Source organism: Mus pahari, chromosome 21 (assembly GCF_900095145.1).
Source record: "Mus pahari chromosome 21, PAHARI_EIJ_v1.1, whole genome shotgun sequence".
Lineage (NCBI taxonomy): Eukaryota > Metazoa > Chordata > Mammalia > Rodentia > Muridae > Mus > Mus pahari.
The window spans coordinates 30,161,111-30,173,539 of record NC_034610.1 but is presented as its reverse complement, the minus strand read 5'-3'; the positions used below and the strand labels follow the sequence as shown (position 1 = coordinate 30,173,539).

Sequence of the window (12,429 nt, the reverse complement as noted above, 5' to 3'; positions counted from 1 at the left end):
GTGAACACACGATCAACGTTTTCCACCCTTTCACAGATGGTTGTCTCCAGAAGATATGGCCAGTTTCTTCACATTGATGCATTCTAACCTGAGACCAATATGTATACGTATTTATGATGTCACTTAAAATCAATAGCAATGTGCCATTATGCTTGATTATGCAACCAACCCTTTATTCACCTTTTTTTTGGTGTGTAACACATATTAATAAAAGCAATCCACTTTTTTTTTCCTTCAGTCAAATGGGACATCCCACGTGTTTGTCTTGCTTTAGACCTTTAATTTGGCCATTGTCCTTTGTCTCCCAGATGAAATTCCTATCTTCTCCATCATTGGCATCATCTCCCGATGATGCAAAGTGACTTGCCATAAAGATTGGCTGTACACAGGCCTCAGTGTATCCCTTCATTGAGTATTTGTCTCTGGAGGCATTACTCTTCATTCTAATTATCTCGTTCATAGCAGGACTCTGTTCTGCTTTCCCCAGGGTTAGGAAAGCCTTGTCCACAGTACATTTCTCAATGTCAGGGTTTCACTAACTACATGCCTACCTCTTTCACCCTCAAAATGAGGGTGATCAATTGCACCAGCAAAGCAGAGAGCTGAGAGAGGCTTAGAAAGACAATGTCCCATCTGATTAGCTCACCCCATCCCAGCCTTATTACTTATGTTAGAATCTTTCTGTAAATGTGGATCTTCAAGTGATGTGGGGGCGGGGGAGAAATAACTATATATAAGCATGCATCATGTCCTATACCTTTACCTAATAGCAGCCTGTATCTCCTGAGAAAAGCATTCCACCAGCCCATATGCAAGAGCTGCTGTAACTGGCAGACCAGAGTATGAGAATGATTCGAGAAAAAACAAAACAACAACAACAACAACAACAACAACAACAACAACAACAACAACAACAGCAGCAAAAACCAAAGAACTAACTTAGGTCCATCTTTACCTTCTAAATGAGAATATTTGGAAATCGTATTTAGAATGAAATAATGTATATGCGTATATGGTTTCTTATTTGTTTTACCTTTTGAGATAATGCCATGTATCCCAGGCTGGCCTTGAGAGCCACCTTGCCCCCCCCCCCGGCTCCCTTGTGTGGATGGAATGTGATCTCTCTGTTCCCTCTACCTGCCACCCTGCCTTCCCTTCCCCATCACGATGCATTCAAGCTTATGACTCTGGAACCAGAAACTAACATAAGTATCGTCTTTCCCCCCCCGAAGTTCCTTTGAATCATTCCGTTTCATCACAGCAAAAGAAACGACAGCATGTCATAAAATAAAAAAGTAGGTTGCCTGAAATAAGTCAGACAGTGAAATCTTGACATTGAGAAATACAGAGGCAATGATGGTCATGGATGGTTTCCTCTCCTGCTTCTTTATCCTGAGCACTGGGGTTACAGGCCTGAGCCACTATGGCTGGGTTATGCACCTCTGGGTATTGACCCTAAGGGTGTTCATGTACAGACAAGTACTCTACCAGTGAAGCCCAATGAAGCGTTCTACCCCAGCCCTGTCTGTACTATGTCTATTCATAAGATTGTTATTAGGAGCTAGGCCATAATGTTGTCCTTGGAAAGTATACAATGAAGCACTATGAAAAACGTTTGTAAAGCAATGAAAATGGCCTAGGTAAGAGGGTTTCTAAACATCAAGAAGTGAAGTTCAGTTTCTCAATGTCAAGATGTTACTAACTTCTTTTAGGTGGGGATGGCATGGTGGCAGGTATAGGGGACAGAGTCTGTCCACACAAGGAAGCAGAGAGAGAGGGACCAGAAAATGTACTGAAGCTATTAACCCTCAAAGCCCATCCTGAACAATGCTTTTCCTGCAGTGAGACTCCACCTCTTTAAAGTTCCTTAGCCTCCCAGATAGCACCACCAACTGGGTCAGGGGCTAACTACAAGAGCCTGTGCAGGGCATCTCTCATTCTACCCACCATGGATACCGTAGGAATTCTAAACCTGGATCAGTGCTTTAACTTGCCTAGTGTTTCATATCTGAGTTGTATATGTATACTATATACATTAATTGCTTATATATTAGTTGTGTATCCCTCGACAGTGAGTCAGATCTAGGAGAGGAGGAGGGACATTCTCCTTTTACACTAAGGTAGATATTTTTCACATTGTGTTTTGGTTTGGTTTGCTTTGCTTTTCAGGTTCCTGAGTCTACTTAAGAAGAAAAGGAGGAGAGCACACAGTTCACAGGAACTACAGCGTCTCCTCACTGATCACCATGAGTGCCTGAGATTTGTCTGAGACTCCATGGGTATACACAAGACAGCGTATGTTATCTGAAGCAGCATAATATTCCCCTGCACTGAGATACTTCACTTGGCACTGGTTCCATGCTACAAGAGGGACCATGGCAACCTCCAGAGCATCTTCCCGGTCCCATCGGGACATCACCAATGTGATGCAGAGGCTACAAGGTGAGCCGGAATTGAACTTTTAAAATATGATCAATTAAAAGTATTGTTTTTATCTCAGAATACCTTCTATTTTCTTGCTCTTTCATTCAACTCTATGGCGTTATAGCAAAGAAGTAATAGACTGCTGCCTGCTGTTTTAGTATTTTTAATAAGTCCACATTGTCTTGAGATATCCTATATTTCATGTGACAAGGTACAGCTCATTGTGATTGCGTGTCTGCTCTACTGTCCTGATAGGGTCACCATGACAGTGCTATACAAAGAACTCGGTGCGTAATCAGATATCCAGATTCCCCGAGAATGTGCAGAGTCAGGGGCCCCTACCTTGAGCTTATCAGTCTGTATTGATTTGTGACATCAGTATTAGCTGGACTTCTCTCTGGCTTATTCAATAAAACAACAGATCTGTGTTGAAAATAGGACGCCGATTCCTCTCTTTCCCACCCCTGCACCAAAGACTGAAAAATTCTGATTGGTTTTGTCCAGCACCTCTGGTCTCAGACTTTAAGTTATATATCTTGATCTGAATAGATGAGACTGTTACATCTGACTATATGCTTTTGCTGTATCCCTGGGGGGGAAAAATGTTGAATCATATCATGCCCCAGTGGCTGAATTTATAAATGATGGAAAGGAAACCTATAAGATCCCTAACAAAATGTGCAAAATGTTATTTTGGTCATGGAGGACTTGCCTATGAACTTGTTAAAGGTGAAATTCTCTAGATAAGCTCAATGTTGGCCGTAAGAGTCCGATGTGGAAAGATTTGAAGGGACTCCTGCAGGCTCAGAATACAGTCCTACTTCAGCTTCTTTATCTTGTCCTTGGTGAATGGCAGTTCTAATTACAGAGGCTTTGATTGAGGGTGAGCAAGACTGAAAGGTATTTATGCTTTGAAGTTGTTTTGTTATTTTTTAATAAATGGTTTTTCTTGAGAAAGAGGTGGGGGAGAGAGAGCTGAGGCCCCATCTCCACTCCATACCTGCTTGATGTCTACGAATTTACCTGGTCCCATTTGCAAAACACAGACCAGTCCCCAACTCCTGGACCACACCCCCTTCAGGGCTATGTTGTGAAGTTCAAGGATACAATATATTAAATGGAATTTGTGATATAATCTATAAGAGGGGTGGTATGGTGAATTCAGATAGTCACGGAAGAATAATGTGTCATGTTTGTTTTTCTGATTGTTAAGATTCTTAGAGGATCCTTAATGGTTGTATGCATTCAGTGCCACATAAAGCTGGTGATTTTATTGTATAATTGGCAACTATACTTGTATAAGTTATTCTTCCTTTATGTCAACATTATAGGAAGTCAGAAGGGTATCTAACAAAGTTAGAATGTTGCTGAACACTGATATTTGGGAAGAGAACATTGGTAAGCAAAAATCATCCTGCATCTATAGCTGATTGATGAGCAGGGGTAATAGATCTGCTGCACAATGTCACCTCTAGCGGCATCAGTGGAAGAAAGAGAAGGCAGACAGTGAAAGTCATCGCCCTGGGTGTCTGCTCCCACATTGATCTGCTGGGTTAATTCTGCTGATTCAGCCACCAAAGCTCATTTTCTGTTCTCATTCCATGTCTTTAAGATGCTTTGCATCCCCAGGGGTTAGTCCTTCTGGCAAAAGAGAACGGTTATTTGTCAGGGGCATTTGGAAACCTTGTTCCCTCCTAGGAACCCGATGACACATGACCAAGATTCACAAACAGAGGACTGGCATTAGTGGGCAGAAAATTAAGACAAGCAAAAGGATTCATTTGAGGAGAGATGAATTTGTACTCATTTAAGTCGAGCCAGATTTGTTATTTTTCAAAGTTAAAAAAAAAAAAAAATCCATGAGAACATTTCCTAGAACTTCCATTTTCATTGCTTAGGTAGAAAACACACATTTTCTTTTATCCCTCCTACCAGATTTCATTTGCATCGAGAACGATGAATAACTAATAAAGAGGTTCCTTTCAACAACATTTAGCTGACTTTACTATCTGGCTTATTTTATCTGCAGCTTCATTGTTGACTATTTTCTCTCCTCATCTGTAGTCCCAGCTCTCCGGATTCAAGTGTGCAGACAGACTGTGACATAATTCTGCTGCGACTGTAGCAGTTCAGTCTTTCACCTTTGCCAATATTTGTGCTTGTCTGAGCATAATGTTTTAGGCTGCAATCCTGAATGATGAATGAGCAGTCATACTGTGCTGCCGAGTTCATTTGCTCTTCAGAAAATAAATGTTCTATTGACGTAGCTAATCAACTTCAATGTAAGCTTAAAGGAAAGCATGGGAAGATGTTATACAATATAGCTGTCTAAACACTGTAAACGCAAGGCATCAGTGTATATAGTATATATGTCTGTATATATTTTGAATGCTGAGGAGACACACACAATAGAGATTCCTGGGCTTACTTTGGGTAGACTTAAAAAACGCTCAACACTTCTGTTTACAAATATTTTTACAGGCAGTGACTATATTTTAAAGATCTTTCCATAGTGCTTCTCAGTCACATTTACTTAGAATATATGCTGACTTTTCCAAGTTACTTCTCTTTTATTTGAAAATGTAAAAATTTATGGATTTCTAGATGACTATGTCACTGATGGGATGGCATAATTCTGTAATCTCATGAACCAAGTGCTAATTACCAAAACAGATGGGCATCTGCATGTGATTCACATAGAGAAAGTGGCTTCAAAAGTGTGTAGTGTTAAGCCAGCACTGGTGGCACCTGTAAGCCAGCATTCAGGAGGCTGAGGCAGGAGGATTGAGAGTTCCAGATGAGCTAGGCTAGAAAATTAGACCATGTCTGGAAAAAAAAATTTTTCAAAAAGTTGTATAATCCTTTTCATGATCAACATTTGGTATGTAAACTCTATGAATAGTTTCAAAGAGGAGTAAAAGGGTAGGATTTTATCTACCCCTGTAGATGTGTCAATGGTATCTGCTAATTGGTTAGTATGTAATCATCATGGCTTTTTCTTCCTTCAAAGTTTTTTTTATGAGTAGCTGAGTAGTTGTGGCTCACAGAGTCCCAGTAGTTGTTAGGCAGAGGCAGGCGATCTCTGAGTTTAAGGCCAACCTGGTCTGCAGAGAGAAACCCTATCTTGAAAAAAAATTAAATAAAAAATTGTGAGTAATTTAAATCTTTGTTTTTGTTTTCTAATGCCACTGAAACAATGCATCAAACTAACAAAACAATTGACTGAAAAGTAGAATAAAATAATAAAAGGAAAATCTTCCTTTCTTGCTATTTAAAACAAGGAAATGTGAGCATAATATAGGCCCTAAGGAGCTTGGCACCCTGCGACACTTCTAATTCTTTTATAATTCCTTCAGATATTAAATTGTACCCTTTATTGCTCTGACTTAATGTACCATCTTATACAACTGATTACAAAGCAATACCCAAACACAAATTATAGTCTGTAGACTGGAAGTCTACTTAAGACTGTGTGTCTTTTCCTACATGAGTGTTGTGTGGCAATATCTCAAACTGAAACAGACTTGAGTCATTCCTCTGTGTTTTGTAAAGTCATAGTTAAATGGGTATTTGATAACAAAAGCAATGGCTGGTGACATCTTAAATGGTGAACTTAAGATAAAATAGGTTAAGGTGTTTAAAAGCACAGAAAGAAACCATTTAAATTGGATACCAATTTATCTACCCCTTTTCAAAAGTCAGAACTAGTTTTCAATTATAAGAATGTCTTGAACATAAAAATAAAAACACATCTTTCTCAAAAGAGTAATTATATTTTGTTGCCATTTAGGTGTGTGGGTTGTTTGGGGGACTATGATGTTGGGTGAGCATATTTGTTGGTCCACATTACTTTCATAAGTACTTAAGTGTCTATATTTACATAATGCTCTGTCCTTCAGTCTTTCCTCTTATAGAACTATTTGATCTAAACTGCTATATGAAGGTCATAGGCCTTCAAGGTCTCTACTGATCTACTGAACATGGAATATCAAATAGGAAAAAAGAGTTTAATTCCAAGCGTTGTTATGGTGACTAGTCAAATAGAAATCAAATCAAATCAAATCATAATTTATTTGTGTGTAAACAGATCTTATACAGGGTATGGATATACTTTATCACACTTGAGATAGTTTAAATGTTTTCAGTGTCCTTGGCCTATAGAATACCACGTCCCAAATGTATCTTATGCCTTTATATGAATTGTTGTCAATAGACTATGTTAAGCTTGTTACCCACAACAAAAACATCCCCTTAACCTCCCTACTGAAGTCTTAGCCAACTGCTTGTTCTCCCTGTTTTAACACATTCAGCAACCTGTTGTTTTTAGTCCCTTAGACATCCTATGCTTCAGTCATGCCCTGAAGGTGTGCTGACTCTGCAGCACCGGATATGAGTTCAGCTCAGAGCTCCAGAACCTTGGTTACCTTCAAAGCCCAGCTTACACACAAATGTGTCTTATCATCAATATGATAAGAAATTCTTACTCCTTGCTCTTAGCTCTTCCAGCACAGAAAAGCACCATGGTAGCAGTACTGTTCATTACTTTGCAATTTTGAACGTATGGGCAGAATAACTGATGACTTTGGCAATGCAGTAGAAGGTACTTTAGGAGCGGGGATGGAAGGTGGGTTCGCTGACTTTTATTTTTCGTTCTGGAAGCTCATTTTGGACATCTTATAGTTCAGAGACCTCCCATACTTCCCAGGAAGGAGCTGAGTACACATGACTATGCGTTGTCAAAGACACAGAGAGAAAATGCTTGGAGAGAGAGAGAGAGAGAGAGAGAGAGAGAGAGAGAGAGAGAGAGATATTAAAAATATGGAGTTCACTGATATCCAGGGAATGTGACTAGGTGGGAAAGAAAAGATGATTCAATAGTAGCACATTTACGATTTTGGAGGTAGAGGACAAGGGTTCCACATGGGAGACTACGTGGCATGGGAAACGCCACAGCCAGTGTTGAAAGAAGACAAAAGATGGGAGGTAGGGAAGCCAAGGGGATGTGTCAGAGAGGAAGTAACTGATGGTGCTTAATGTCACTCATGTTTATGTCTGTCCCTTTCTGTCAATTCACTACATAGAAGTCTGTGTGTGTTTCACACATAGGCCCAAGTAGGTACATGTTCATGAGCCTAAATAGCTATATATTTCTGGAAAAAAACAAAGAATTGCTTGGCCCAAAGCAGCAAGGAGTTTCAAGGTTCTCAGAAGTTGTTGAGTAAGAGAAATTCCTTAAGCGCTTATTAAATGTAATTCTGCACTTTAGTGCTAAAGTAGAATTGGGACCCAAGATCTAGTTTCTCTTAACCGATCACTAGGCAGTCTTCGGCCCTTATAGAGTTTGGTTTCCTGCCTGGAGCTAACATGGTTCCCCATGAGATCAGGGCTACTGTTGATGGTTTTCAGACACCTGGATGGGACTGTCACATTACTCCTATGTCTGTCCTTATGCAACCCCCTTTTATAAATCTTCTCTTGCCCTTCTTATTTTCACATATTGATATGGAGCTGGTGACATTGTTTTCTTAAAATCCATCATTGTTTATTCAGCTCCTCCAGGGCCAGCTTTATAGACAGGGAGAGAATATGTGAAGTCATGTGCCTTTGGAATCTGCTACACTGTCTGAACTACAGGAATTCCCCTCCCCCAAAGCAATGTCACTGAGTGGACAGAACTCTGTTCTCAGCCTGGACAGCTCTATCAGTCACTGTGGAGGTAGTACTTCAAGCCTGCCTGTCATGGGTCTGATCTGAACCTTGGGCTATCCTCTGTATGATGGACAAAGACCCCAAAGGTGACCATAGACTTTAGATTTTCAAAAAATATATAATATAGAGGATCAGTTAGCTATAAAGAGGAAAAAAGACCTTCAGTTTCTTGTGTTAGATCCTTTGTATGCTTTATGAAACTTAAAAACAATAAAAACTTATGCCAGGGTATTGTCTGCTTTTTTTCTTTCAGACTGGGGTTGATGAAGAATTAAACATCTTTTTTTTCCTGTGCATATTCACATCGAAATACAAAAAAATATCTTTTCCCAATTCTTTGAATGATAACTCATAGTTTAAGCAAATACTATTTGTAGGTATTTAATTAAACATGCACTATTTTATTTTAAATAGTTGAGAAATTATGGTAGAAATATAGACAGAAAAAGGCTGTAGCTAGGCCAACACTGTGGTTTTGTTTTCTCAAATAAACAAATAGAAACATAAAAGAAGTTGCTGACATCTGAGGCATATTCTTCACCTGATGATCTATGTATGGCCTTGGTCTATGCATGAGAGTATTTGGGTGTAGTGAAGTTTGCCTAACTATTTTAAAAGTGGGTTCTATCATAACGTGTGTGTGTGTGTGTGTGTGTGTGTGTGTGTGTGCTTTTTTTTTTCTTTCCCTATTGTTCACAGTGACCTCTTGGATTAAAAACAATTCCTTCCTCTTCTGATATTAATCTTTCATGTTTAGTAAACACTGGTCTCCACCCACGTTAAAAAGAGTATTTACCTTGAATTCTGTAGTCACCCACATTCACTTGCTTCCTTTCACATCACAGGACTCACCAACGTTGTTCACATGACGGTGAAGCCCCTCTTATTGTTTCTTGCTGTGCTTGATTCTTGACTTGGGAAGAATCCTACAGCCTGTATCTCAGTTGTTTCTGATGCTGGTGTTGTTCGTGGCTGTGTATGCTCTCACACGTTGTGAGCCGCCACAGCATTTACTTGTTAAGAATTTCTCCAGTCTCACATTTGCAGGCAGGCAGTCTCCAGATCCTCTGAGTTTTCTAGACTTCTCCCATAGGATCGCATTTGACTCAGACTCGAGTGAGATGGACACACACTGCTTGGAGAGTCGGTACAAAAGTGGAACTTGGACAGTCTTACCAGACCCAGGGAGCTTGGCTAGGTTCTGCCCTGGATGCTGTAACAATAGATATTTCTCAGCTCAATTCTATTCTGTTCCATTTGTTATTAAAAGCCTGGACCAGTTCACTGTAAGCCCCAAGGTCTGCTTATCATGATAAAGCAGATCTTCATCATCTGGTCCTACTCATCACCTAGCTGCATGTTTGTTCATCGCTGTGTACTATGTTGCTTCAGTTCTAGGTCCTTCCTAGCCTCAAAACTCACTTGTCTTATCGCATCAATCGCATCATTCTCCTTCCCAATCATTCTTTCCCGAGCTTCAAGGCTCAACTCAAACATCCCTCTAGGAAATGTAAATATAGCCAGTCAGAATAAGACATTCTCTTTTAATGCTCTACTTTAAACAACTTCTACACTAAAGCATCAGATACACTCGTCTGCGTGGCCTTGCTCCTTTATCTATGTTTGTTTAGAATTCTAGAAACTCCAGAGTAGATGGTTCAGCTTTTCAGGTCAATTTTGACCACAAATACACTGTTTATTGAGGGCTTGAATTGAACTGAATTGAATTGAAAACAAATATTTCATAGATATCTGTTGAGCTCAGATCTTTTCAATACAGCCATAAAGCAGCTCAGAGAACCTATGCTTTGGGCACATAGCTCAGAGCACCCATGCTTCAGGCACATCAAGCCCAGCAGTGAGAAGACTAGAACTGGTTAATAGTGATAGGTATGATGAAAGGTAAATCTGGATTTGATGATGAATGAGTCAATACATTTCCACAAAAATGGCTAGGAATAACTGTACAAATTTAGAAAGTGGAAAAACTATCTAAATTATTTTCTTGTTCGTGTGTTTTTATTCAGAGTTGAGGATTATTCATTTTTTTGTTTTTTTTTTCTTTTTCTTTATTATTGTTGTAACTAATTTTGTCTTGAAATGTGGTGATTATCTGATCTAGCTTCCTGAAAATGTCTTGCTCTTATAAAGCACACCTTCCTACTTCTACATACGATATCCTGGTTACTTAGAAAGGAAGTGAACTTAAAAATTATGGCTTGAGCCAGGCAGTGGTGGCGCACGCCTTTAATCCCAGCACTCGGGAGGCAGAGGCAGGCGGATTTCTGAGTTCAAGGCCAGCTTGGTCTACAGAGTTAGGTCCAGGACAGCCAGGGCTATACAGAGAAACCCTGTCTCTAATATATATAAGAGGTAAGCCAGTGTATCAACAGCTATCAGCCAGGTTCCAATGTCTGAGAAAATAAGAAAAGAAGATATCCTTACACTAGTGTGCACTGCTTCGAGGTTACATAGTTGCTAGTGACCTTGGGGTCTTCAAAGATGGCAGACAAGTCTAGTGATGTAATTGTCAGGGTCTAGACCAATAGTTCTCAACATTCCTAATGTTGTGACCCTTTAATACCATTCTTCATGTTAAGTTGACCCACATCCATAGAATTATTTTTGTTGCTATTTCATAACAGTAATTTTGCTAGTGTTATGAATCATAATGTAAATATATGATATAATGTAAATATATGATATGTACTTTATATGCAGTCACTGTGGGGTAGGTTGAGAACTGCTGGCCTGGAAGAAAAAGGCAAATATGGACCTTCTCTGTTCAATTGCTAAGACCAACTTCATATGTAGTATAGCACAAGTTTGTGTGAGGTGCACGGATGCAGGTTACTGTTGTGGAACTCAGCTTGTCTACCAGTGAAGTTAGCCCTGGGAGATGATGCTCTGTAGGACATGTGATCCTGGAGATTTTAGGCCACCCAAAACAAAGTGTTAAAAAATTGAGGAGGAGAGATGAACTATAAAGAGCTGCTTAGATCTAGATATTTCAAAAGTGCAACATTAGTTGGTTTTGTACAGAAGTTGGAAACAGAGGGACTGTCTCTTAGCTTCGTCTCAGCTCACGGCTGAGCTCACAACTTATTCTTGAGTAAGGTGAGCCAAACTCACCAAGGGTTAAACAATCCCTGGAATTATTGAAGGCCTTATCTTTCTTTGTATAAAATGACCTAACATAAAAGTAAATTCAGGATCGCATAGTCAGTTGAAAATTATCATTGTCTTTTTTTTCAGAAACAAAAATAAAATTAAATATTATTGTTTATATTGTTTAATACACAAAATATTTAGGTTATATTCAATGACCATGACAAATTATTATAAAGCAGCATTATTTTTATTTTGAGACATATATAGACTAATTATATCCCTTTTATTAGTTGCTAAAATTAGTAATATTTTGTAACAGTTAGATATTAAAAGGATACATTGGGTAGAGGATGTAGCTCAGTTGATAGAGTCCTGGCCCAGCATGAAGGAAGCCCTGGGCTTGGTCCCTGGCATTACATAAACTGAGCAAGGTAGCCAATGCCACTAATCTCAGCACTCAGGAAGTAGGAGCAGGAGAAATCAGAAATCAGAGCTAAAAGTCATCTTCAGCTACATAATCTGTTCCAGACCATCTTGAGGCTATTGAGGTACATCTTGCTTCTTTTTCTGACTTTCTCTCATTTAGCAAGGCTGTGAAAAAAAATCCTATGGAGTACATGACGCTTGAATTTTCAAATCAAAAGGCAAGAAAATATTTAGTTGTGGGACCTTTGGCAAGTTTGTACTTCTCGCACAGTATTAAGGAGATAAATACCCTGGAATTACTCTGAACCAAGACCCAGTACTGTGGCTGATTCTTTTGCATCATGATTGAGGGTTCCTGCTCAACAGGAAGCATGGAGTTTTCAGACTGCAACACATGCCCCTTAACACCTGCTTGATTTGATGAGTTTATTCTATGAAATACTTGCATCCTAATTGCGTGATGACATCTTTTTAAAATAACTGTTAAACCTGTGATCCTATTCAAACAAGAAGGAGTGACAGTTTGGCATGTTTTCAAACTTTACATATTTTCTTCTCCTTTTATTTTGTGCTTTTAAATGGAATCTCAGGGTTCATGGTTTAGTGTTTTTATGTTTGAGATGAAATAACTGATTTCTAGGAAAGTGAATTGGTTAACCAATGTATTAAAGGGCATCGTCCTCCATGTACATTTGGGGGTCACAGTCTTCATAGAAGCATTCCTTAGTGCCTTGTAGACTTCTTCATGGGCTTATGATG

General features: G+C 39.3%; 1 protein-coding gene across 1 annotated transcript in view; it reads left to right on the top strand.

The window, feature by feature from the left end:
• The window catches only part of Syne1 (spectrin repeat containing nuclear envelope protein 1), a 493,437-nt gene that overhangs the window by 6,632 nt on the left and 474,376 nt on the right, over positions 1–12,429 (top strand). Inside the window, exon 2 of the mRNA XM_029532807.1 lies at positions 2,170–2,442. Within this exon, the coding sequence (XP_029388667.1) occupies positions 2,376–2,442 (67 nt within the window). The 5' untranslated portion in view covers positions 2,170–2,375. The remainder of the gene's footprint in view (positions 1–2,169; positions 2,443–12,429) is intronic.